Here is a 26,292-nt window from a genome sequence, read left to right on the forward strand (position 1 = left end):
AAATTTATTTATCCTTTCAAAAAGGGCGTCCTGAGTGGAATGTGAATCGCTCCCCTCCCCCGGCCGCGCTGTCTGGGAGGGAGCCGCTGAGCTTGCATTAACGAAACTCGGCAGCGTGAACGTTAATATCTGCTCCCAGGTCAGCTGACTCATCCGTTTCTATTAGAACTCATCATTAGCGACCATAACGAGAGTCAGCTGAGATCAGGTGCAGGTGGGCTCTCCGTGCTGCTAGACTCCCCTGTGACCTGCAGTGCAGGTGCTACTGGACCTTCAGCCTTAGCTACAACAGGGTCTCACACACGCTAGCTCTAAATGGTAAATAGTTAAAAAATTGTATTTCACTGACACTTCCATCCAAAGTGATATACAGTACAGGGGAGATTTGAACCTGCAACATCAGCAAGTGCTCTAACCACTGAGCTGTACCGACCCCAATTAATTCCACGGTGGATTCTTATGGACCAGTTCCAGTAAATATCTGCAGATCTGGATAGAACCGGCATTGAGGTCATGTCAGATTATATGAAAATACCGTTTGTCTTGATTTCCATTCTGGGGCAGGGGAGGAGGAGGAGGAGGGGGTGTTCTTAATGCCCTGGTCTCTGGGGCCCTGCCCACACTATAGCAGGTCTGTTGTTCAGTCTGACCGTGTGTGTGTGTGTGTGGGCGTGTGTCTGTATGTGTGTATATATCTAATGAAGTGGATACCCTTCCACTGTATCGACCACTCAAGGTTGTCAGAGCCCATTGTACATGACCCACATCAGGCAGCCAAACCCAATGCTCTGGCCCTGCCCCTGCTCTGCTCTGTGTGACCTGCTCCATAATCCTCTTAAGGAGATGGTTATGCTAAGTGGCACTTCCAGGACTACGCCATCGATTTCCCCATTAGGGCAGCTGGGGGTTGTGCAGGAGAGAGTGGCATGGGACTGGGAAGGGGGTGGAGCACCCTGGCACCCCATGTTGTTGGGCTTTGTGTGGGAGGAGAATTGTGTAGGACTGGATGTAAAAAAAGAAAATAAATAAATCGTACATGCATATTGATGCCCCTTGAGAACTCTTTCTCTCTCTCGGTACTTCTCCCTCACCTTCTCTCTCTCTCTCTCTCTCTCTCTCTCTCTCTCTCTCTCTCTCTCTCTCTCTCTCTCTCTCTCTCTCTCTCTCTCTCTCTCTCTCTCTCTCTCTCTCTCTCTCTCTCTCTCACACACCTTTTTTTCTCTCTCTCTCTCTCTCTCTCTCTCTCTCTCTCTCTCTGTGTCTCTCTCTCTCTCTCTCTCTCTCTGTGTCTCTTTCTCTCTCTTTCTCTCTACGTTTTTATCCACCTGCCACCTTTTGTTCCTCCCAGCTTGGGTCTCGTATCGCAGGTGAGGTTTCTCTACTTCCAAACCTTGTTCTCCTCCTTCCTCCCAGCCACGCCCTCTCTGTCTTCTCCTTCTGTTTAGTCTGAATTAAACTAAGTTCAGAAATCCACCAAGATGAACGGAATATTCTTCCCTGGTATCACTCTTCTCCTCAACCTGTCAGGAGCGAAAAAGCTTTTTCTACATTGCTCCATTTTGTTATTTCTCTTGACAGCCAATCAGCTTTAGTGAGTTTCAGATTATACGTAGCTATTGGTTTGACCTTGTGTTATCTCTCTATGAGGAGCTATTTTCAAAAACAGAAGAAAGAAAAGCCATCTTCGATCCTCTCGAAGTGCTCCTGTTTTAAAAGCAAATCGAAAGTTTACCTTCCAGGGTCGCCAATAAGGATCTGCAGAAACCAACTTTGTGGGAAGTCTGGGGTGATAATTAGATGGTACAGAATGCTTTGCAATTAGAGGAGAAGCCAGTGTCCATGAAACAGGCCTTCACATCGATTGCGTTTTTGCTGGGAGGCGTGTTAACCTGTTTACGCTCCTGTTTCGCCCGCGAGACAAAAATGCTGCCTCCCCCTTCCTCAGTTACGACGCACTAAATTCTAAAAAATATATTTTTTAGACGCTACACATGTTATACATCGTTGGAAAGCTACGATTCTTGTGCTTCCATTGAAATAAACCAATTCAAGATCAAGTCGCAATAGCAAGCAAAGTCAACGTCTTTTTCCGGTGAACATTCCTTCAACAATGCCAAAGAAAAAAGTTGTACTCACCCTAAGTTGTTCAAATAGGTCCAGGTGTGCAAATCATGCCATCAAAACTTGATCTGCGTAAGTCCCAAGGGTTCAAAGTATCTAACCATGTAAAGTAATTCGTCCAAATACAATGTTTTACGTTCATGAATAGCCATTATCCTTTGTTTCATTATGCAAGTTAGCCGACGGAAGAAACAACTTGTTCACATAAAAGTGTTATTTTTCTCCGATTTATCAACGGAGTATTTACAAAATGAAGGTCTCAAAATGTCCGTTGAACCCCTCCCCTTTTGATTGACACCTTGTTCGACCCAATAGGAGCTTCCATGCCCCGTTGACAGCCCTCTAAAGCCAACTAGGTCTGTGCGTCCTGCCCCCCCCCCCGCCCCCCCCCCCCCCACACTCGTTCTAAAACAAATTTCTCGAACTGGCTTCGACTGGCTCTGAAATTAGCTCGTTAGCCTTGTAGCTGACAGCTAGCTGAAAATGCCAATACCTCATTTGTATGCGTCTGTGGAGCCTTCAAAATAACAGTCGATTGCGCAATATGGTTGACAGAATCAGTGTTCTTTGTGCGCCAATCCTTGGAAATCAGATAAAGCACTCCAATGTGTTCATGCTTCAGTTTTTGTGTTTCAGTATTACTAATTAGGGATTTAGCTATTATATATGATATTTCTAAGTACCAGAGATGGCCAGAGATAACAATTATGAAAAATAATACCTTTTTATTTGACCTTGACCTTGGTTACAAAGGGTCATTTTGGAGTCTCCAAAAGACCCTTTTAGAAAATTCCTGGATGTACTCTTATAAAAACATGTGTCAAATATGAATATATTGTGGTATTATGTTTGACTTTTGATTTGAATTGGGTAAGGCTTCAACCTGTGGTCACAATTTAGTCTTCCAGATAATACCTACCACCTCTAGGCCTCTTCAGGCCTCTGTTTTCAAAACAAAATCTAGGCGGAAATAGAAATTTTTCACTTTCCTTGTGTTCAAGCTTCTATTACTCAACACTAGAAGGACTGACAGGGGTCCTGACAACAGGGGACATAACTTCAGAGTGTCAGCTTTCAAAAGAGATCATTTACATGCATGTACTCCAAATGGTTCAAGAACAGCTTCCAATTTACTTTGGGTATGCTGTTTAGGCGTTTTCAGGCAAATTTAACAGGAACATGAAAAGGTTAATATTTCCCTCCTTCTTTTTCTTGGATTTAATTGAAATGTTAAGGATACCTCGCTGGTGGCACAGTGATGTTGCGCCTAATTTATTTTGTCAATCGCTGGTCGTCTCCATGGTTGGTCATTATCTTGCACTTTCCAGCAGTGCCTGCAGTTCAATCTCCGCACCCACGTGAAGAAAATTTCAATAGTCTCTCATGCTCGGAATGTTTAAACACCCAGACAAGCATTTTGGCCTCAAACTTTTTTGAATGATAATGACAAAACTTTTAACTAATGTACTTGAGAGTAAGATTGATGATAAGCATTTTTGTGTGTGTGTCTGTGTGTGTGTCTGTGTGTGTCTGTTTGTGTGTGTGTGTGTGTGTGTGTCTCTGTGTGTCTGTCTGTGTGTCTGTGTGTGTGTGTGTGTGTGTCACTGCGTGTCTGTGTGTCTGTGTGTGTGTCTGTGTGTGTCTGTGTGTGTGTGTGTGTCTGTGTGTGTCTGTGTGTGTCTGTGTGTGTCTGTGTGTGTGTGTGTGTGTCTGTGTGTGTGTGTGTATTGGCAGACTGCGGCTCTGGAGGCTCGGGCTCGGGGGTTGAGAGCTGTGAACAGGACCGCTGTCGTACCTTCGGAGGCTGGTGGGACGAGGACGCAGAAGACGACCGCTGTGTGTGTGACTTCACCTGCCAGAGCGTTCCTCGCAACCCGGTACCACTCCCCCCCCCCCCCCCCACACACACACACACACACAGCACAGTCTTGTTCTCCTCAGTCGTAGTAATGAATACACCACATGTGACATTTCGCAGTCGACACATGGCAATTTTCTTACTATAATGGCACCTCGCGTTAAATACCACAAGGTAGATTAATGGTGTGTACGCTTAGCCTTCTGCGATGACAGACGCGGCTCTCGTTGATGGAGTTTCGTGCGGAAATGTCTGTGTTGTTCTGCTGTCAGGTCTGCGGCTCGGATGGAAACACGTACAGCAGCGAGTGCGAGCTGAAGAAGGCCAGGTGTGAGAGAGAGGAGCACCTGCTGATCCAGAACCAGGGACCCTGTACAGGTGAGCCTGAAGGAAAACCACCCCCAACTGATCTGAGGTCAGCCAGGAGGGGCGCTCGTCACAAGGCACATCGTCGCCCTCCACTCGCTGATGACAGTGTGCGCTCACCTCCTCTATAGACATAAATCGGATGGTGGGTTCCTAAGCTAGCTCGTGGTTTCCACGGTTGCGGCTGTTCCTATGCTCCTGCCACTACTAGCCGGTGTGTCTGTGTGCATGTGCAGCTCTTTTAGAAGCCAGTGAAGAGAGAGGCTCCTTGGGGGAGCAGAGCGCAGCAAAAGGCACATTAGGGATTCTGTGTGATCACTGCAGTCTGTTGGATTCCCTCTGGCCCGAAGAGCGAGGGAGGACGAGAGGAGAGCGAGGGAGAGAAAGAGAGATGGAACGAGAGAGAGGGAGAGAGAGAGGAGAGGGAGATTGAGTGGGAGAAAGAGAGAGGGAGAGAGAGAGGGAGCTGGTTTCACACCCACATCCCTCCAGATTCTCTCCATCTTAAGCTGGCCTCTTTGGGCGCTTCCTTCCCCTCTTCCATCCGTGGATAATCAATCCTGTTCTGAGGAGCCCTCTGTTGCCATGGGAGTTTTGGACCCTCTCCATTTGCACCAAAGGAAGAAAAATTACTTTAAAATGAAGGGGGATGTCATTGTTCCTTCATTAGCTCTGCATCAGGTTACTTCATTTGGGGACGCTGTTTGACCTTCACACCCTAAAACTACAAAAAGCTCCAACTGACTTCATCGAATATATATAAAAAAAAAAGGGATATGACCTCAACACCACCTTGGGCTTCACTTTGTTGGATTTTTCCAAACTCCCCGTGTTTTCAAGGGGAACATGTTTATTCATGCACTTTTGAAAACAGATTCCAAATCTGATAGGCCTGTAGCATAATTCCAGTGGCCAGAAGTACATTCTTGACTGGCGTACAGTACAGTACCCGCAAAGAGTTCAACAGCCACTCCACCCAGCCCTCGCACAGGACACAAGAGGCTATTACCCACGCCCCGGCTAAACTCCAGTACACGGTGAGAGGGAGCGAATAACAGCCCATCACACAGCGCTACCTCGTACCAGAGCACAGCCGCTGAGGAAAAGCCCTCGAAGGCGACAGGGGAGAGGAGAACATTGGAAATTAAAAGTTCCTCTTGTCCTCATATGCTGCGTCCAGATAGTGTGGGGAGCGCTCAGGCTAAATGAGCTGTGTCCAGAGCCCATCTCTGGAGTGGGGAAGCACCCTGGAAGAGGAGCGGCCGGGTGATCACCATTAGGCTGCGCTTCATATCCACTCCAGTAACACTGTGATTTATGGCCTCCTATCTCCAGCCCCTGAACTCCAAATGAGCAATGTGAGAGGAAAGGAGAGGGAGAGAGAGAACGCAATCTACAGAGAGAGAGAGAGAGAGAGAGAGAGTGAGAGAGAGAGAGAGAGAGAGAGCGATGGAGGGAGAGAGACTTGGAAAGAGAGAGGTAGAGAAAGAGAGAGATGGAGGTAGAGAGGGAGAAATGGAGAGAGAGAGAGATGGAGGTAGAGAGGGAGAAATAGAGAGAGCGAGATGGAAGGAGGAGGAACGATCAGAGAATTTGCCTCTCCTCTCCTCCTCTGGCGGCCATTTTGCACCTCCATCCCTCACCTCCTCTCCCCCCCTCGTCCCTCTCTCCTGTCTGGCCCCACAGAGCTGCTCTGTGCTCTGCTGTTCCTGCTGTGTTGGATGTGGGCTTCTACACACCTCGCTCACTTGGACATAACTATACACATCCAAACACACACTGGCGGCGTCCGTCACATTCACCCTCAGAACAAGAAAGTGGGAGATTGCGGCATTTGCCTCGCCTCTCCCCACAGTCACGCTGTAGAATAAAATGAAGAGAACAGACCACCTAGAATGTTGCAAATGTCAGATGTTACAAATCCACCAGAGGCATCATTGTGTGTTTTCACTGGAGGCAATCTCATCTGTGTCGTCCCCCCATCCTCACCCACCCTCCCCCCCATCTCTCATTCTGAGGCGACTGGAGTGGAATTATCTAGACGCCAGCTGCCAGCCTCTCCACCTCAACCCCTCCAGCACGTTGCATTGTTCCCTGGGAAGTTGCATGTTGTTTGGAGATTGTGTCATCTAAACAGACATTTCCCAAATCACTCACTCTGCGTGTTCCCTCCCCCCCCCCCCCTCCTTTCTCCCTGTCGCCCTGGTCTTGTGGCCTGGTCCCCCCAGCCCTGCCCGGCACACCGCCCCCAGCGCTGGAGCTGCAGCACTGCAGTGAGACGGTGTACGGCTGCTGCAACGACAACCAGACTACCGCTCTCGGCGTGGGCCTGGCCGGCTGTCCCAGTGAGTGTCTCTTCGGGGCGGTTCGGCCTCTGACTTGACTCCACTTTCGGGGAAAATGCAGTTTGTTTTGAATTTAGCGTCCAGCAAGGACGGTGCAGGTGGATGAACACTGCTGTCTAAAGTTTGACTGTTTGTTCATGTCTGTGTCTGTCTGGTGTGTGTCTGTGTGTGTCTGTGTGTGATATTGTGTGTGTGTTCCTCTCAGGCACGTGTCAGTGCAACACCCACGGTTCCTACAAGGGGACGTGTGACGCGGCCAGCGGCCAGTGCTCCTGCAAGCCCGGGGTCGGGGGGCACAAGTGCGACCGCTGCGAGCCCGGCTTCTGGAACTTCCGGGGCATCGTCACGGAGAACATGAGCGGCTGCACGCGTAAGAGATTTACTCCTCCTCTCTTCCTCCTCTCTTCCTCCTCTCTTCCTCCTCTCTTCCTCCCCCCCCCCTCTCTACGTCCCCTCCCTACTTTCACATCCACGGAAACTCAAACTGTTTTTAGTTAAAAATGACATACCAGCTGGAGTTAAGGATCATCATCAAAACATCAAAATAATCGTCAGTTTGGACTGAAATGATGCAGAAGGTTCATGCCTGTTTGTGCAAACCTCCCACCACATCAGGTAAAAGGTCCTCCGGTCTGTTGCAAGCGTACCGAGCTCAGACTGAGTCTTTATATTCATGCCGAGGGAGGTCGGGGGAGGCTGAGGGAGGTCGGGGGAGGCTGAGGGAGGTCGGGGGAGGCTGAGGGAGGTCGGGGGAGGCTGAGGGAGGTCAGTAGCTCTGGTTTGTAGTGTGCAAGCAGCCCTCACTATTACCCTGCTGCAGAAGGAGACTTGGCACATATGGTCCAGAATCCTGAGCCTTTCCAGTCAGCAGCCAGGCTCTGCGTCAAGCTCCACCACGGTCTGACCTACAAGCTTTATCCACAGACAAGCAAACAGCACACACATCGGTACAAAGTTCAGCGGTGGGGGAAAACAAATACCCGGCATTGACTCCAGGAACATGATGGGGTTGATGTTTCTCTCTGGGAGGCCTCGGGGGTTCATCTGAGATTCTCGAGCCTCTCCCTGTCTCTATATCTCTAGCTCTCTCTCCCTCTCTCTCTCCCTCCCTCTACCTCCCTCTCTCTGTGTGTGTGTGTGTGTGTGTGTGTGTCGGTCTGTGGGTGGGTGGGTGTGTGTGTGTACGAGCGAGAGATGTATAAAGAGATTCTGTACTAATTTAAATGTGAAACAGATAATGGTAACCATTATCTTAGATTGAGATGAATGTAATATACTGTATACCAAGCACTTAAAAATGTATCTTTCTCTGCATCTCTCTCCCGTTCTTCCCTTCCATTCTCTCCATCTTATTATTATTATTATTATTCATATCCCCCCTTCCTCCATCCCTCTTTCTCTCCTTTCCCTCCCACACACCCTCTCGCTCGCTCCTTCGCTCCCTCCCTCCCTCACCCTCTCTCCCTCTCCTCGTCACCTCCCTCTCCCTCCCTCTCTCTTTCTCTCCCCTCCTCTGTCCCTCCCTCCCTCTCTCTTTCTCTCCCCTCCTCTGTCCCTCCCTCCCTCTCTCATTCTCTCTCCCTCCACTCCCTCTCTCCCTCCCTCCCTCTCTCACTCCCTCTCTCGCTCCCTCCCTCCCTCATTCTCCCTTCCTCCACTCCCTCTCTCGCTCCCTCCCTCTCTCGCTCCCTCATTCTCTCTCCCTCCCTCATCCTCTCTCCCTCCACTCCCTCTCTCGCTCCCTCTCTCGCTCCCTCCCTCATTCTCTCTCCCTCCCTCCCTCATCCTCTCTCCCTCCCCTCCCCCTCCCCTCCTCTCCCCCTCTCTCTCTCTCCCTCCCTGCTCTCCTGCAGCATGTAACTGTGACTCGGTGGGCTCGGTGAGAGATGACTGTGAGCAGATGTCTGGCCTGTGCTCCTGCAAGGTGGGAGTGAAGGGGATGAAGTGTAACGTGTGCCCTGACGGCAGCAAGATGGGCATGAGCGGCTGTGACAAAGGTAGAGACCCTCCTCCTCGCTGCAGTCTGCTGCCTCACCACCCCACAGGGCTCTCTGTCTGTCCAGGTCTCTCTCTCTGTCTGTCCAGGTCTCTCTCTCTGTCTGTCCAGGTCTCTCTCTCTGTCTGTCCAGGTCTCTCTGTCTGTCCAGGTCTCTCTCTCTGTCTGTCCAGGTCTCTCTGTCTGTCTGTCCAGGTCTCTCTCTCTGTCTGTCCAGGTCTCTCTGTCGGTCCAGGTCTCTCTGTCTGTCCAGGTCTCTCTCTCTGTCTGTCCAGGTCTCTCTCTCTGTCTGTCCAGGTCTCTCTCTCTGTCTGTCCAGGTCTCTCTGTCTGTCTGTCCAGGTCTCTCTGTCTGTCTGTCCAGGTCTCTCTCTCTGTCTGTCCAGGTCTCTCTCTCTGTCTGTCCAGGTCTCTCTGTCTGTCCAGGTCTCTCTCTCTGTCTGTCCAGGTCTCTCTGTCTGTCCAGGTCTCTCTGTCTGTCTGTCCAGGTCTCTCTGTCTGTATCCAGGTCTCTCTGTATCCAGACCTCTCTCTCTCTCCATCTCTCTCTTTCTCTCTGTCTCCCTCTTACTATCTATCTGTCTCTGTCTCTATTTCTCTCTGTCTCTCTCTCTGTCTCTCTGTCTTTGTCTCACTGTCTCTCTCTGTCTCAATCTCTCTTCTCACATTTCACCGTTGTCATTTCCTATGATCAAGGCAGGAGCCCAGTGTATTAATTCCACAGCCACCTGTTTCCAGTACTGTTAACAACCCCAGTGACAGCTGATGTACAGGTTTTCTAATATTGATTCATTCCAAAACAACAATGCTAAGTAATGCCGTGCTTATTCATTTGAATAATATTTGCATACAGCAGGCAAATGTTTCTATCAGCTTAGTTCCTCTGCTACTAGATAACGTTCCTTTTAATGATTTAATTGAGTAAACAAACGACGCCAAGCCGACCCCCGACACGTGGGGACGGCGGAGGCGGGGGACAGCCCCCACTGTGGCCACGTCACCGCGTCTCATTAAGACCCACGCGTCGCTATCGACAGGAAGTCAAGTGCTTAATGAAGTCGATAGTCCCAGCCCAGCAGGGGGTCAGGCCGGCACACACAGATGAAAGGAGGCCGTGGGGAGGGGGGGGGGGGGCGGGAGCAAGCTGTGATGTCAACACGAACAGAGTCCACACTCGGGGGCCTGGGGCATTGTGGGTAGGATTTGTGTCCCGAGCGTGCTGATGCAATCCGATGGCATTGAGCGTACAGGCTTCAAACAGGGTTTTGGAGGAGAACTTTTGGGGGAGAGATCAGTGCTCAGACATCTTGCCAGGGAAAAGAAGAAAAACATGGCTTGAGATCAAATTCCCCTTTTTAAAAATGGCCACGAGAAAACTGTGGTTTAGAAAGTATGCATAACAACATCCCACAGCACTGTGGGATAATATGGAATAACGAATCCACTTGGGCTTCGCATTGACGATAGCTGTGAACTGGTATTCCATGAATGTTTCTGGTGCAATCTTGATGAATGTCCATGCGCCTGTGCTGTAACAGGAGAGTGTGGGGTAGCAGGAGAGTGTGGGGTAGCAGGAGAGTGTGCTGTAGCAGGAGAGTGTGGGGTATCAGGAGAGTGTGGGGTAGCAGGAGAGTGTGGGGTATCAGGAGAGTGTGCTGTAGCAGGAGAGTGTGGGGTAGCAGGAGAGTGTGGGGTATCAGGAGAGTGTGGGGTAGCAGGAGAGTGTGGGGTATCAGGAGAGTGTGCTGTAGCAGGAGAGTGTGGGGTAGCAGGAGAGTGTGGGGTAGCAGGAGAGTGTGCTGTAGCAGGAGAGTGTGGGGTATCAGGAGAGTGTGGGGTAGCAGGAGAGTGTGGGGTAGCAGGAGAGTGTGCTGTAGCAGGAGAGTGTGGGGTATCAGGAGAGTGTGGGGTAGCAGGAGAGTGTGGGGTATCAGGAGAGTGTGCTGTAGCAGGAGAGTGTGGGGTAGCAGGAGAGTGTGGGGTAGCAGGAGAGTGTGCTGTAGCAGGAGAGTGGGGTAGCAGGAGAGTGTGGGGTAGCAGGAGAGTTTGGGGTAGCAGGAGAGTGTGGGGTAGCAGGAGAGTTTGGGGTAGCAGGAGAGTGTGGGGTAGCAGGAGAGTGTGGGGTAGCAGGAGAGTGTGGGGTGTGTTCATTACCTGAACCTCAGACTCGTTCGTCTGCTCCCTGTCTCAGGCTCTCACGTCCCAACCTCCTGTAAAGAGCTGGACTGCAAGTTCGGTGCCTCTTGTGTGGAGGTCAACAACCAGGCCCACTGTGAATGTCCTTCCCCTGACTGTGACGAGAAGAACAAGACCAAGGTGAGAATCCAGCCTCTGCCCTCCTGTGATCACTCAAGGCTCCAAGTGCAGTTTAATAGCAGGATATCCAGAAACAGTACTGTCATGGACATATTATTGATAGACTGTGCTTCAGAGACTTGGTTTATGAGTAGGCCATCTCTCTCCTTGCAAGCATAATGAAGACATAATATATTGTGATTCTGAAACATCCTGTTGTCTCCTGGAATTACCTTTTGTCTGAATTGAATAGGCAGAGGAAAACTTCCGCCACATTATGAAGGGAGTGGTGGAGACATGGGAAAGGTTAGGCAGGCCAACAGATTCAGATAGATTCAACTGTCACAACAACAAAGACAGATTGCCAGCAGGACGAGAGTGCTGAGCTGGGCGTGACGTCTCCATAGCAACTGCCCCTTGTCCAGGCCTGCCCTTAGTTCAGCTAAAGCCCAGCAGCCGGTCAGGACTTGCTGGGAAAATATATATATTTTAATGTTGAAGTGCTAGATATATGAACAAAGGCCAAGTCAAGTTTGTACTGAGCGGCAGGTATTGGGAAGAACAGAAGCAATAGAGGTGATGTGTTTGTGTTTATCTCTCCATCTCCCCGCCTCCCTCCCACCCGCCCTCCCTCCCCCCCTCCCTCCCCCCCTCCCTCCCCCCCTCCCTCCCTCCCCCCCTCTGTGGAGCAGGTGTGTGGGTCTGATGGAGTGACCTATGCGGACCACTGCCAGCTGAGGACCATTGCCTGTAGGCAGGACAAGCACATCAGTGTGGACTACCATGGCCAGTGCACAGGTGAGGCCCAGCCAGCCTTCATGCATCATTCCTGGGATGTCCAACTGCTGTTGTCGGCCCCTATCAAAAGATAATGAATAGGGCCACCGGAGTATCCACTTCGCTATCTCTCCTCTCTCCTAGAAACTCTCTCTCTCTGTCTCCTGTATGGTCTCTCTCTCGCACTCAGATTTTCTTTGGTTTCTCTCTCTCCCTGTTTTTGGCTATCCTTCTATCACTTTCTCTAGCTTTCCGTATTTATTTCGCACCCATAGCAAAGTGAAACGAAAACACCTAGAATGGTGCCTACAGTGTGTTGTCAAAATAGATAAATAACCTGTATAAACAGACGAAGTATTCTTCCAAGGAAATATTTCCGATACTCTATTCCGCTGGTGGACGGTTGACATGTGCTGTGAACTGGTTGAGGGTACCTGTAGCCACTAGTTAATGAAGAGCAAACATTTGCTCTGGCATCTGACTCCCAGTGAGCGCATACAGGGCCTGCCTCATACAGGAGGGAGGGGAGGAAACAGGAAGGGGGGGAGGAGGGGGGAGGATAAAGAGAGGATAGGGGAATGGATCTTGGTAGACAGACAGGGGCTGACAGATGCTTCCCTGTAGATAGAGACCTGCAGTTTGGCTCGAACCTGAGCTATGGCATCCCTGTGGAAAGGGGTGACATTTCCCTGTTTGAGTTCCTACACCGCTGGGTGGATTAGTGGGGTTTAGCTCCAAACTCTCTCTGGGGAGAATCCTTCAATCCTGTCGCTAGCTTTTAGCTTTCTGGAGCGCACCACTGTTCTGTTTGGGATGAAGGGGTGTGGGGGAGGGTAGGGGGGGGAGTGGATGCTTTGGTGTGGAGAACACAAAAAGGCCCATGGCTACCTGGTTTGGCCATCCTCAGCCCCCTGCTTCGCCCCCTCTGAACGAGCCACTCCGGGGTGGAGCGGAGCAGCGAGGGCTTGGACGGGGCCAAGGCCGTGGCTTTCATGTAAGCGCCAGGCCAGGTGCCTCCGATTTTGGGAGGGAAAAGCACTTCCTCACCTGGTCGCTTAGCGCACGTCGATCGGTCTAGCGACGCGAAAAGAAAGCGATTCGTCCTCTTGCTCGGCCGCCGGCCGTGCCAGAGCGTTTTGTCTGACCTAAAGTAGGTCACATTCACCAGCGCAACAACCGACACTCTTGCGGGTCGGTTTTTTCGGGTGCACCTGCAGGTACTTTGGCAGTAGCCTAATTTTCTCTCCAACAAAACACAGCACTTACACGAGGGCTGAGCATGTGCTGATTACAGATTCATTGCCGTGGGTCACGGGCAAAATGAGAACTCAGATCCACTTCCCCAGTTCCCTCTGTTGCCTGGCGATAAAGACGTGGGCTGTGTGTAATTCGGTACCTAATTTTCCTTTTGTACGGAAGAGCAGAAGGAGTTCTCTCAGGGCCCACTGTCTCCGACCGAACCTGAGGGGGAAACGCCAGACTGGACCCTCGCTCTGGCCTCCCCGACGCGGCGAGGAGGTTTTTTCATTTCTTTCCCCACATGAGGTGGCGCCATGGGGAATGTCTCCTCCCACGACCCCAAGTTGGGGGCTGGATCACGAGCTCATTTCACGTGTGACTGGGTGCGAATTAGCATCACCTCAGCTTCCAACACACACTCACCCTCCGCCCCGAGCCCTCCCGCAGATCACACTCCACGCTCGCTCGAACACCCGCCACGCTAAAGGCAAACGCGGCCGACTAAAGATTCTCTCTTCTGTGTTTTCCCACAATGACTGTTGCTTAATGGCTGATGTGAACAAATATTGATCTGCTCCTACTCCAACTCTAACCTGCCAGGATAACGCAAGCTTGTTTGATGTCAAGCAGGTCTGGCACATCACCTCCCAGCCCATTGCTGGAACTCAGCCAACGTTTACAGGACTATTAAGATGTGCAGATGAAGCTGCACCAAATAGCCACGCTGCTGAGAAACCCACCAGAACTCCCAGAAGGCTCTCTGCCAGGGAAACGGTTTGGTCGATCCCAGAGACAGAGCTGCTGAACCTCCTCAGCCGCTGATGAAGCGATCTGGGGAGAGCCCATCCAAGCCTGAGCAGTACGACCCGGTAAAACGGGCGTTTGAGCAAACGAGAAACTTCTGGCACCGGAAGAATCCAGAAGTTGGCAATCGGCTGCCTCCCCCCATATGGCATCGTCACCTGTAGGTTTGTGGCAGGTTGGCAGGGAACGCCAGCATATGGCATCATCAACCTGCTGTCTGAACGCTAGCTATTTCTCCTTTTCTGTCCTTGTCTCTCAGTCCTCATGAGCCCATTTCTCCCCCCCCCCCGTCCCTCCCTCCCACCCTCCAGTATCGTATTCCTCCTCCCCACTGAACGAGGCCACCGACACGGCAAACAATCTTAATAACCGCCTTTCAAAGATAACTGCAGCTGAGACGGGCCGAGATGACAAAGATTTTTTTTCTGGCCCGCCAGTATTAACGACTGCCTCTTCAGAAAAGCGAGAAAAGAATACCGGAAAAAAAAAACGCAAATGAAGCGTTAAACTTGATTAAGGGAAGCCTCCACTGTGGACTGTTGTCTTTCCCTGTCTCCCCCACCCTTCCCCCCCTTCTCATTAGTTTTGGAGCTTGGGGCTCAGCATGGCCTCTCCTACCCAGACCCCCCCTCCTCCCTCAGCGCCAACGCAAGGCTTGGCACCTGAGTGACAGGTGTAGCCATGAGGAAAAATCAAAGTGTGCCACCGCTCAGGGTGATAGCATCGCTGCTGTTGCACTTGGCTTGCTTTATCTCCCTCTGGCTAAGCTATCACACCGTAGCTATCTCTACTCTGGGGAAGCTACAATACTGTAGCTCTCTCTCCCAGGCTAAGCTACAATACTGTAGCTCTCTCTCCCAGGCTAAGCTACAATACTGTAGCTCTCTCCCCCGGTCTCCCCCTCCACAGCTTTGTCGGGAGGGAGATAGTGGGGGTGCCTGATTATACCAAGCAGCTCGTCAAGGTATCACATTTCACACCTCACAGCGTAATTGCCGATCAAATAGGAGATTACAGCGTGCAATTAAATCCTACACATAATTTTTGCTGAATTCTAAATGACAGAAATATACACAGTATATGTCACTTCTCCCCCCCCACACACACACACATACACACACACATACTGTGACAAACGTACACACCACACAAACATGCACTCGTGTACTCACAAACACACTCCCTCCACTCATTAACACAAAGTCTCACAAACTCACAGTCACTCGGGCACACACACCCTCGCTCAGACAAACACACACACCCTCGCTCAGAGAAACACACACACCCTCGCTCAGACAAACACACACACCCTCGCTCAGAGAAACACACACACCCTCGCTCAGAGAAACACACACACCCTCGCTCAGAGAAACACACACACTCTCGCTCAGACAAAAACACACACCCTCGCTCAGACAAACACACACACCCTCGCTCAGACAAACACACACGAGGGACGTGGAGAAGCCGAAGCGACAGAATCCGTCACGGCTGCTTGGCTGTGCTCCAACTGAGGAGTGGTGTTACGTGCTGTCTGCTCTCCACCTCCTTTCCCTCCCTCCCTCTCCCTCTTCTTCTCCTCCCTCTCCCCTACCTCCTCTTCCTCTTCTTCCTCTCCTACCTCCTCTCTCCCCTCCCTCTCTTCCTTTCTCTCCCTCCCTGTCCCTCTCCTACCTCCTCCTCCCCCTCTCCCTTCTCCCCCTCTCCCTGTTCTCCCTCCTCTCTACCTTCTCCAGCTCCTCTCCCTCTTCCACCGCCTCTCCCGCTTCTCCCTTCTCTCTACCCCCCCTTCGTCCTCTCTCTCCTTTCTCTCCTCTCCCTCCATGAGCCCCTGTCCTAGTCACCCCTCCCAGCACACGGAGCCTGTCCCTTACACCACTGCTGGGGTTTGGTTAATGTCAGTGTATGCAGAACGCTGGTACCTATCCCGCGACGGTTTGGGGACTGTCTCTTGGAAGCGTGTGTGTGCGTGTTGACAAGGCTGCAGCGCAGGCATTGACGGATGCTTGTGAGCTCCGAGAAGAGTCTGCTGTCTTTGAAGCCAGAGTTAAACCCTGCTTTTTTGCCCTATTTATATCAATCATTCATCACCAGAGGCCCTGGCTGTCTGTGATTAAAGCTTCCCTACAGGAGGGCAACATTTGAATATGGATATATAATTCATACCCACTGACACACACACACACAGCTCGAGTGAAACGCATTGCAACCGCAGAGCTATTTAACTCTTTTCTCAATCATATACAGTACCTCATATGCAACTGCATTGCAGGGTAACTCTTCTGTATATCTCGTACAGTAACTGTCCATGAAATGTACCGGTATGTGTGGATCTAGCAGGTAGTGTATAGGATATGCAAGCTGGTGCTGTTACATTTCAACAGAACAGAAAGGTACAACCGAACAGATGTGAAACGTAGAGAGATTAAAAGCATTTCCATCTTTGCTTACCCATCATCCATTGCTTCCTCCCCCTGTCCCCAGAAACCATCTCCGAGCTGGGAAGGCCCAACCCCCTCCCCCCCGCCACCCCACCCCGCAAAGCCGTCACCACCCCCTCCACCCCCAAAGTCAAGCACCCCCTGGTGAAGTCCCCCCCGGCCCCCTACGTGGAGGCCCTGCCGCCCACCAGAGCCCCAGAGAGCACCCCCACCAACCGCCCCGCCACCACCACCACCTACCACCACCACCAGCCACCCCACGCCACCCCGCCCCGCCTGCCCAGCCACACCAGCACCAGCTCCTCCATCGCCTTCGAGGACTCTGGGAGCGGGGAGCCCAGCGGAGACGACCAGACGGAGGAGGAGGAGGAGGAGGAGGAGGGTAGCACCGCGGCCGAGGCCAGCGGAGAGGAGCCAGTTGGTAAATTGGAGCTCTTTCACTTCATTACCCATAATGCATCTGGGGCTGGGCGAGGTCAGCGTGAGGTCAGAGAGGGAGGGTGGGTGGTGGTGGAGGAGGGGGAGGGGTGGTGACCTGACCTGGCTTGGCCTGGCTTGGCCTCGTTGTTGGATATGTGTCATTGCTATGCCATAACACATTGAAACATGTCATCTGCTAGCTAGGGTAGAAGGTTAGCTTTGTTTGAGTGGTTTCTGTCAGAGCTGTATCAACTGTCGTTCCCTTTCAGGTACAACGCATGTCAATGTTAGACATGGTTAAGAACTCGCAACAACAGCTCGCTCAGAACAAATGGGGGGGAAAAACAGAGAATGGCTTCTGAGAACACTTCCTGCATGAGATGAGCACGACACAAGAACTGGGTTTTTTTTTTCAGACGTCCGGGCTTCTTTCCAAGCCTGAGCTGACCGGTTTGACAGGTGGATCTCTCACACCCTGTAATCTGTAGTTACACATGAACTGGACTTCCCGGGTTGCAATCCCACTGTCATGGCCCCGTGATCCAGCACCTCTACCACTGCTCCACAGTCAATACAGACGAGCCCTTTTCAATCACGCTACCCCCCCCACACACACACACACACACATTCCTGAGCGGTGTGACCCCTCAGTTGGCCAACAGCTTGCTCTGGAGCTCCAGGATTGATGGAATAGACGTCCTGTGTTTCCTCTCTCGCCGGCTTCCTCTCTCAGATTTATTCTCTTGTCACCAGCCGACCGGAGCGCTTTCTGACGCGAGGCGCGTGTCCCGTCTGCCAAGGAGACCTGGTGTCTCATGAGGAGTGTGTGTGTGTGTGTGTGTGTGTGTGTGTGTAAGCGTAGATGGTTGGATGTTGTGTGTGTATGTTTGTGTTGTGTGTGTGTGTAAGCGGAGATGGTTTGATGTTGTGTGTGTGTGTGTGCGGATGGTTGAAGTTGTGTGTGTGACGGTCCATGGCTCCCTGCGGACCAATACAGGGTCCCTGAGCTGTGACAGAACCCCTTCCCTCCCTCCCCCCAAACTCCCCTTTCCAGCCAGTAAATCTGCAGAGCAGGGGCCAACAGATGCCCTGTAAAACCCGAGCGTTCCTATCCCTCCATCCCCTCCCTCCTTCCATTCTTCCATCTTCACCCCCCGTCCCCAAAGCCATTTCTCCTCCCCAGGCTAGGTCTGGTTCATGGGCGGAGAGTCCTTGAAGAACAACCGCCCCTCTGACGTCTTTACGACATTATTTAGCTGGCCCAAGTTATTTGCCCAGCGATCATTTCTAATCTCCGGAGCCCATAAAGCGCTCCTCAGAGGAGCTATCCCATAAGAGAGAGCAGGCTTAAGCGATTACCCCCATGTACTCACACCATAACCACTTTTATGCCTGTGGAAATAACAACAATTCCCAGATATAAATGAAGGGCAAAGCAAGGGCAATTTTGTGGGAAAATCTGCCCGATAACAATCAGCCAATCAGCGCTGGAGATTAGCTTCTTCTGTGGTTCTTTCCCGTCCTCATCACAGTGCTTTGTGGTACATCAGTGTGCTTCCATGTGATCTGTCCAATGCCGCATAGATAAGCTCCACATGTAGGCCTGTTACCAATTGCTAGGTAGCCTCACAAAGCCTTGTGAAGCTTTGCAAATCCATACGTAGCTTTACGAATCCTAATAAACCCTTTTTATGGCATAGCAAATATTTACAAATCCTTATGAAGCCTTGCAAAGCCTCATGAAGCCTTGCAAAGCCTTGCAAAGCCTTATGTAGCCTAAATGAAGCCTTATGTAGCCTATACAAAGCCATATGCAGCTGTACAAATCCTTATGAAGCCTTACGTAGCCTATATGAAGCCTCATGTAGTCTAATGTGGCCTTTTCCGCACCCCTCTCCTCCAGATCCCATTGCTGCCGCCACCACCATCCCTACAGCGGAGGACCGCTCGTCGTGTGACAACACCCCCTTCGGTTGCTGCCCCGACGGCAAGACTGCCTCCAGCACCCCCGAGGGTGCCAACTGCCCCTGTGAGTCCACAAATCCCCCCCCTCTTCTACCTGCACCCCCAATTGTACGCCTTCTTGTTTTTCCTCACCCTTTTCTCTACAGCTACCTCCTCGACTCTCTCTTTCGACTTCTATCTCTGCTCGAAGTGCTCTGCTCTATCTGCCATAACATTTTCTTTCTTATTTCCTCTCTAGTTTTCTCCTCACCTCCCGTCAGACTTGGAAAAGATAATAGCGCAGGTCGTTGTTGACTTGTGCCTCCTCCTCTTGTAGCTCCTCTCCCATCTCCCTCGTCCTCTATGTCTGAGCAATCCAATCTGCCTCTGTGTATAGCAGACCAGAGAGTCGTACCAGGACAGATGCCCTCCCTCTCTCCCCCCTCCCTCTCTCCCCCCTCCCCCCCCCCCCCTCCGTTTGTCTGGGAGCGTGCTCGGTCGTGACTAGCACAGGATCGGCCTGTGAACACAAATTGCGTTGTCTCTGTAGTGGAGGGATTCAGCCGTGCGTGAGCTCTACACGCTGCAGGAGGACAGTCAGGTCCATACAGGACTCAATTCCCCACAATGCACCAGGGACCCCGAGGTCACCGCTGACCTTTTCACCCCTCTTTCCCTCCGTGCTGAACTATAAAACAAGAACTCTAAAACAAGATAAACAAAACAAAAATCAACCCATAAACGGTATAACAAATAGCCTATTTGCTGATGTCAACAATAGAAAATGGGCATAACAGCCACATCTCATACCATTCATAGTAATTTACGACATTGGTAATAATCCTTTCTAAATAGATTTATAACCTGGACTAGATGCAACAGATCAACGAATGTCCACAAATGTTTATGTCGGCTTGACAACGCTAACAACGACGTTGTGACATCAGCGGTCGATATCTCATTCGACTGAAGTGTTACCAATAAACCGTCTGCCGTGATAATCGATAGCGAGCTCTATTTCTCTCGGGAAAGAGTTAGATGATATTACATTCATTAGAATGGAAATGACAACGCACTCGCACAGCAGAACACCTACAGGAGCAGCCTCATTTGTATCTTGCATTTTATTGACAATATGTCAGAGTTTTTCTCAGGAGGCCAGGCTAATTCCCGGGCCTAGCTTTGATGACAACCTTCATCCAAGCCCTGTTTCAACGAGTGACGGAAGGCTGTTTGAAAACTGCAGACAGCTCCGACGACTAAAAGAAAACAGGGACTGCGAAAGAAAAGTTATCCCTCTTCTGAGAAACCCTGAAGGCTTTTGGCGACATGAAAAGCATTCAAGCGAAGTAATGATATGCACATGGGCTGAGCGAAAATAGCAGACGGCCTTTTAAGTGAAAGTTAATGGCGGGCCTTAACAAAGCATCTGTAAACTCTTCCTTATGCAACCGAAACAGAGATAAGAGAGCCTGCCATGGGGGACCTGAAAGTCTAGCGCCTCCTATCTCTCGTCCTGTGTCACAGCTGGGATCGTAAAGCCCCTTTCTCCTGCTGTTTATCTTCCCTCCAGATCAGGAGTCTGATCCAACTCTCTCTCTCTCTGTCTCTCTCTGTCTCTTTCTCTCTCTCTCTGTCTCTCTCTCTCTCTCTCTCTCTCTCTCTCTCTCTCTCTCTCTCTCTCTCTCTGTCTCTCTCTGTCTCTCTCTCTCTGTCTCTCTCTGTCTCTCTCTCTCTCTGTCTCTCTCTGTCTCTCTCTCTGTCTCTCTCTCTCTGTGTCTCTCTCTCTCTCTCTCTCTCTCTCTCTCTCTGCATCCAAACCTCCCCTCGTTTACTTCTATTTTTATAGCCCCATCAGATCTGAATCGATGTGTGTCGGCCGTGGAAGGAGAGGCCCGACATTGTCCTTTATCGTCGAATTTGAACCAGACTTTGTCAGTCAGTATGTGGTTTGCTGACATTAGGGGACAATTACGGCTATCTTTCATGATAATCATACAAGTGCTCTCCCCTTTCTCAGGCAAGCTCAAGCTCAGCCGCCGCCATGATTGATTGGGGCAATTTGTTCAGCTGATTACGAGCAGCGTGAAACCTGGGCATCAGCGTCTCTCCTCTCTCTCTCTCCCCTCGTCTTCCCTCTTCTTTATTGCATTCTCTCTCTCTCTCCCTCGCCCCGGCCGACTGTAGCTGGAGTAATCACACAAAGCCATGTGGAGCTGATGGATGTTCGACATCGAGACGGGCCTCTTCAAGGTCAAAGTGGACTTGTGTCCAGGCATTGGGGGTTATTTTGAAGGACTTTTTGTTGTGTTTCACTCTGGTGTGTGTGTGTGTGTGTGTGTGTGTGTGTGTGTGTGTGTGTGTGTGTGCTGTCTAACCTGATGTCTCTTTGCTCAGTCTTCCATGCCTCGGCCAACTCTTGGGACGATTCTCGGTCTGGTAAATCCCAGTCCATTCCTCCTCCTCTCCTTCTCCTCCTCCCTTCTTCCTCCTCTTTTTCTACTGCCACTCCTTTTTCCGCATATCCCACAATCCACTGCTTCCACCTCCACTGCAGACCCTAACCCTCACAGCCACACCCACCGAGCCACCCTGTCAACAGTGACCACACTAACCCCTCTCCCCCACCACACACACACACACATTCTCCATCACTAACCCAGACTGGCACTACCCCAAACAGGCCCTGTCGGCACCTGAGGGTGAGGGCGCACAGGGCACACCCCCCTCGCTGGCACAGGGACCATGGTTAACGTGTGTGTGTGTGGCTCTGCCCTTCCTCCAGCCACCATGAGGTTCAGCGGGTTCCTGCACCTGGACCAGGTGGAAGGTCAAGAGGTCTTCTACACACCTGAGATGGACGACCCCAAGTCGGAGCTGTTTGGAGAGACAGCCAGGAGCATCGAGAGCGCTGTGAGTAGGACAACCCGGGTGTGCGTGTGTGTTAGCTCGCACGGCGGGAGCAGGCACGGTTGCTCACCTGTCTTGGAAACGCTTATTCCTTCTCTAGTGCAACAGATCTGTGTTAGGGATTTCAAGTCAAGGTCTGACTCTCTAAGAACTGATTTGTCATGCCAAGGTCTTCCTTTTCATCTCGTGAAATGGGGACGGGTGTGTTTGTGTGTGCGTGCGTGGGTGGGTGGGTGCGTGCATGTGTGTGTGTGTGTTTGTTTGCGTGATCCTTGCTCTTGCCAGCTGTTGAAATGGTGTCACTAGCTCTGCTGGGATCTAATCTACTGCCTCAAACTGTGTGTGTGTGTGTGTGTGTGTGTGCGTGTGGCGCGTGCGTGCGTGCGTGTGTGTGTGCGTGCGTGCGTGCGTGGTGTGCTATGCGTGTGCGTGTGATTTTGAGATATCAGCATGGGAACTGCTAAATCCCTCTCACCTCCCCAACCCTTCCCCTCCAAGCCTCGGCACGTCATAACAGACAAGAAAAAAAGAAAGTGAGAGACTGAATTTTCCTTCTGTCCTCCTTAACAGTGTGGTTTCTGGGTCAGTATGTCTGGAATGAGGAAAGCAGGAAAGACCTGGCTTATTCTTGTGAGCCCACCACTGCCCTCAGGCAATCGGCACAAGGACACAAGCCATTCTGCTGCCTGTTATACCACCCTGCCCCCAGTAGGGGTCCCTATGGAGTAAGGGCAGAGGCTAAGCATGATTCTTCCATTTTCTCCAACCTTGAACAGGCTGGAAGACCACTTAGCGATTCCATCCCCTCCCACAATAACATAGACCAGTCAGACACAAAGTGGGTCAGCAGGCATGTGTTTGGAGTGGAAGTGAAATGAGGTCATGTAGCTACCATCTCTCCTGCTGGGAGGCTTGGTGTTGGGGTAGAGGGACTGTCCGGACAGGCCCAAGTTACTGGGTGTGGGGGTGTGAAGGACAAGATAACACTCAGTTAGTTTGGACACAAACAGAAAGTTAGAGTTTCTACTTTCCTTCCTTCCTGAACTTCATTTGGACGAAACGCACACGTACAGAAACAGACATATATATTTATATACACAGACTGTGAAAAGCAGAAGCAGAACCAACCAGGGGCCTGTGTCATGGCAACCTGACATTTACCGCAGTCTCCTAGAAGATGTTCATGTAATTATGGCAGAGCCGCAGCTAAATGTCAATTTGTGCACCCAGACCCGATGGGATTTAAATACTCCACCCTGACACACGCTAGATTCCCTCCAAAACACAAGTTCACACCAGGAAAATTGGACCCATTCATTTACTGAGCTTCATACCATACTCATTTGTCATCATTTGTTCTCCTCCCATCCCTCCGTCTCCAACTCCTCCTTTCTCTGTCTCTTTGTCTCCTCTTTCTCTCTCTCTCTCTCTCTCTCTCTCTCTCTCTCTCTCTCTATCTCTCTCCCCTCTCCCCTCTATCCCCCTCCCCTTCTCTCTCTCTCTCTCTCTCTCATTCTCTCTCTCTCTCTCTCTCTCTCTCTCTCTCTCTCTCTCTCTCCCTCTCCGTCTCCCCTCCCTCTCTCTCTCTCTCTCTCTCTCTCTCTCTCTCTCTCTCTCTCTCTCTCTCTCTCTCTCTCTCTCCTCCCTCCCTCCCTCCCTCCCTCCCTCCCTTTCTCTGTCTCTCTCTCCCTCTCCCCCTCCCTCCCTCCTCTCTCTTTCTCATACAGCTTAATGAGTTGTTCAGGAAGTCGGATGTCCAGAAGGTCATGATGTGTTCGCGTGCACAGCCTGGCCCCCAGCAACTCCATCCTGGCGTTTGTGGAGGCCCACTTCAACCCAGGTAAAGGAAGAGGCGTACAGTGACCTCATATCCTGTGTGGAGGAGGAGCTGTGTCTGGGCAGACAGTTTATTTACAGCACGAGTATCTTCCTAGAATTGGAAGTGTCAGTAGACCTTTTAAAGTAATTTTGATAGATTAACATTCCGTATGTGCTCCATTGTAGTTCCTCCGTACTTCCTTTAGAAAAGTACTCTGTACAATATTATATTTTCTCTCAGTTTCTTTAGAAAAGCAGCAATGCTTGGAGGTGCTGCTATTGTAAAGTATTTCAATTTGAGCAAACTCACTAGTGAGACCTGTGTTTTCATTTCTCCCCGGAGTCCTCACAGTGAGTGAGCAGCTTTCAGCGTATTTTCCAGGCTCACTTCATTTTGGTCTCACTTTCCCCAAGAGTATCATTAGGCTGCTCAAAGCGCCTCTTTCGCTGTGATACCAGACTCCACACCGCACCCTCCTCCCACTTTACGACTTTCGTTCAGCGTCCTTCATATCGGCGCAGGAGACAGTGCCATAAAGCGTCTCCGTGACGGCCAGTAAAGTGGCCATCTGTGGGAATGTTTCTAGAACGATTCATGTGAACCTCACAGCTACCCTGCTGGAGGACAACAGGCCCCTGGGGGTCCTGTTCTGTCAGGCGGGCGTCTCTGCGGCAGACGGGCCGCTACGAGGACGCAGGACCCGGTTCTCCCGCCTGTGTGGCTCAGGGTTAGCCAAGCTCCAGCGCTGTGTGTCGTGTCTGCAGCTGGCGTTCTGGGAGAGGCCACCCAGGGTGGTGTTGTGAGAAGGTTGTCTTGTGTGTTGCCCAGACACCAGGTTCTCTGTGGAAGACACCGAGCGTGCTCTGCTCAAGCAGCTGAAGATCGTCAAGGAGACGTCCATCGTGGTGAAGAAGCCTGAGGAGGAGAACATTCGCTTCAACCAACCACGGTGAGATTCTTCCTCTGTGGTTTATGATGTCAATGGATTTGCTGTATGATCAAAAACCGAGTCTCAACCACATAAGATTTCATATTTGTATCCTGTGTGAAGGACAGAACAAGTCTATGCTCTCTCGTTCTGAATCTCTTTCCCTCCCTCCCTCCTCCTTCACCTCCATCCCTCCTCCTTCACCTCCCTCCATCCCTCCTCCTTCACCTCCACCCCTCCTCCTTCACCTCCCTCCCTCTCCTTCACCTCCCTCCATCCCTCCTCCTTCACCTCCACCCCTCCTCCTTCACCTCCATCCCTCCTCCTTCACCTCCCTCCCTCCTCCTTCACCTCCCTCCATCCCTCTCCTTCACCTCCCTCCATCCCTCCTCCTTCACCTCCATCCCTCCTCCTTCACCTCCACCCCTCCTCCTTCACCTCCCTCCCTCCTCCTTCACCTCCCTCCATCCCTCCTCCTTCACCTCCCTCCTCCTCCTTCACCTCCCTCCATCCCTCCTCCTTCACCTCCCTCCCTCCTCCTTCACCTCCCTCCATCCCTCCTCCTTCACCTCCCTCCCTCCTCCTTCACCTCCCTCCATCCCTCCTCCTTCACCTCCCTCCCTCCTCCTTCACCTCCCTCCATCCCTCCTCCTTCACCTCCATCCCTCCTCCCCCCAGGCCTCTCCTCCCTCCCCTACTTCACCACCACCACCACCACCACAGCAACCATGACCACGCCCACCCCCACCCCCTCCACCATGACCACGCCACCACCTCATTCAGCACCACAGTCCGTCCTCCCTTCACCTACCGGCCCCCCTACGTCACCCGCCGGCCCCCGACCACCCGGCGTACCACCACCACCCCCGCCCCCCCGCCCACCACCGCCATGCCCACCACCAGCCCCCAGCTCCGGACCCGGCCCGAGCCCCACCACACCAAGCCCTGCACTCCACCCCTGCCTCCACGGGGGCACCTGTGAGGACGACGGAGACGACTTCACCTGCATCTGCCCCGCCGGCAGAGGGGGCGCCGTCTGCGAGAAAGGTGAGGGAGACCCGCCGGCCGCTCCGCGCTCACAGGATCGCGGCCCTCGACTCGGCCGCTGCTCAGATCTGCTGAGTAGACAGAGGAAAAGGATCTGACCTCACACACACAAATAATAATAACGAATAATTGCCCCCTGCGTTTGTGTGGATGCCGTCGGCTCCGTTGCCCCCTGCTAGCGAGGGGCCTGAGAGGAGATAATCATAGCTAAAGCACTGGCGTCCAATCAGCGCTATCAGCACTGAGAGCCACAAATCAGCCTGAGTGCTGTCGTGGGGAGAGCTTGCTTTTAGTTTTCCCGCTCGGCGGTTTGGGGATAAGAAACTACCTCACGCAGCTGCATCTTAAGATAATTGACACTAATTGCTTCGATGGGGATTAGCTGGTAGAAATCAGTGCGCGTTTGACTCAGAGTGGCTAAATGGAGGCACAGACACCGTCTCGTAGCTGCCCATTGATCAATCAAGTCATTAGAGAGACGCAGAGTGAGAGGAATTCATCAGCCTCCATTCTCCGTACCAGCAAGGGAGGACAGACACGCTGGAGGGAGGCGAGGGAAAATGGATGATCGTTTGGCTAATAGTTGAGTGGCGAGAAACAAATGTATGTTGTGAGTTGCGTGTGTGTTTTTATGAGTGAGTGAGTACAACGGTGTGAATGATTGAATGGAGAATCTTCCACTGTGTGAACAAGGCTCTCTTTCCTCTCTGCTTTTGGGAAAAACAATTTGACAGAACCTGCCAAAACACAATACACACACACACACACACACACACACAGACACACATGCACACTGGCCCAAAACAACATTCAGTCATTTGATGTTATTATTGTCCCCTCTCTCTCTCTCTCTCTCTCTCTCTCTCTCTCTCTCTCTCTCTCTCTCTCTCTCTCTCTCTCTCTCTCTCTCTCTCTCTCCCCGTCACCTTCTCTCTTTCTCTCCCCCCTCTCTCTTTCTGTCTCCTCTCTTTCTCTCACTCTTT

General features: G+C 51.6%; 1 protein-coding gene across 1 annotated transcript in view; it reads left to right on the forward strand.

The window, feature by feature from the left end:
- LOC134019585 (agrin-like) overlaps positions 1-26,292 on the forward strand; it is a 91,263-nt gene that overhangs the window by 36,771 nt on the left and 28,200 nt on the right. The window contains 14 exon segments of the mRNA XM_062460549.1: positions 3,856-3,998; positions 4,252-4,357; positions 6,574-6,690; positions 6,896-7,060; positions 8,544-8,687; positions 10,877-11,001; positions 11,673-11,778; positions 16,285-16,662; positions 18,565-18,690; positions 21,391-21,518; positions 23,243-23,286; positions 23,288-23,355; positions 24,163-24,277; positions 24,936-25,052. Of these exon segments, the coding sequence (XP_062316533.1) occupies positions 3,856-3,998; positions 4,252-4,357; positions 6,574-6,690; positions 6,896-7,060; positions 8,544-8,687; positions 10,877-11,001; positions 11,673-11,778; positions 16,285-16,662; positions 18,565-18,690; positions 21,391-21,518; positions 23,243-23,286; positions 23,288-23,355; positions 24,163-24,277; positions 24,936-25,052 (1,882 nt within the window).

This window comes from Osmerus eperlanus, chromosome 4 (assembly GCF_963692335.1).
Source record: "Osmerus eperlanus chromosome 4, fOsmEpe2.1, whole genome shotgun sequence".
NCBI lineage: Eukaryota > Metazoa > Chordata > Actinopteri > Osmeriformes > Osmeridae > Osmerus > Osmerus eperlanus.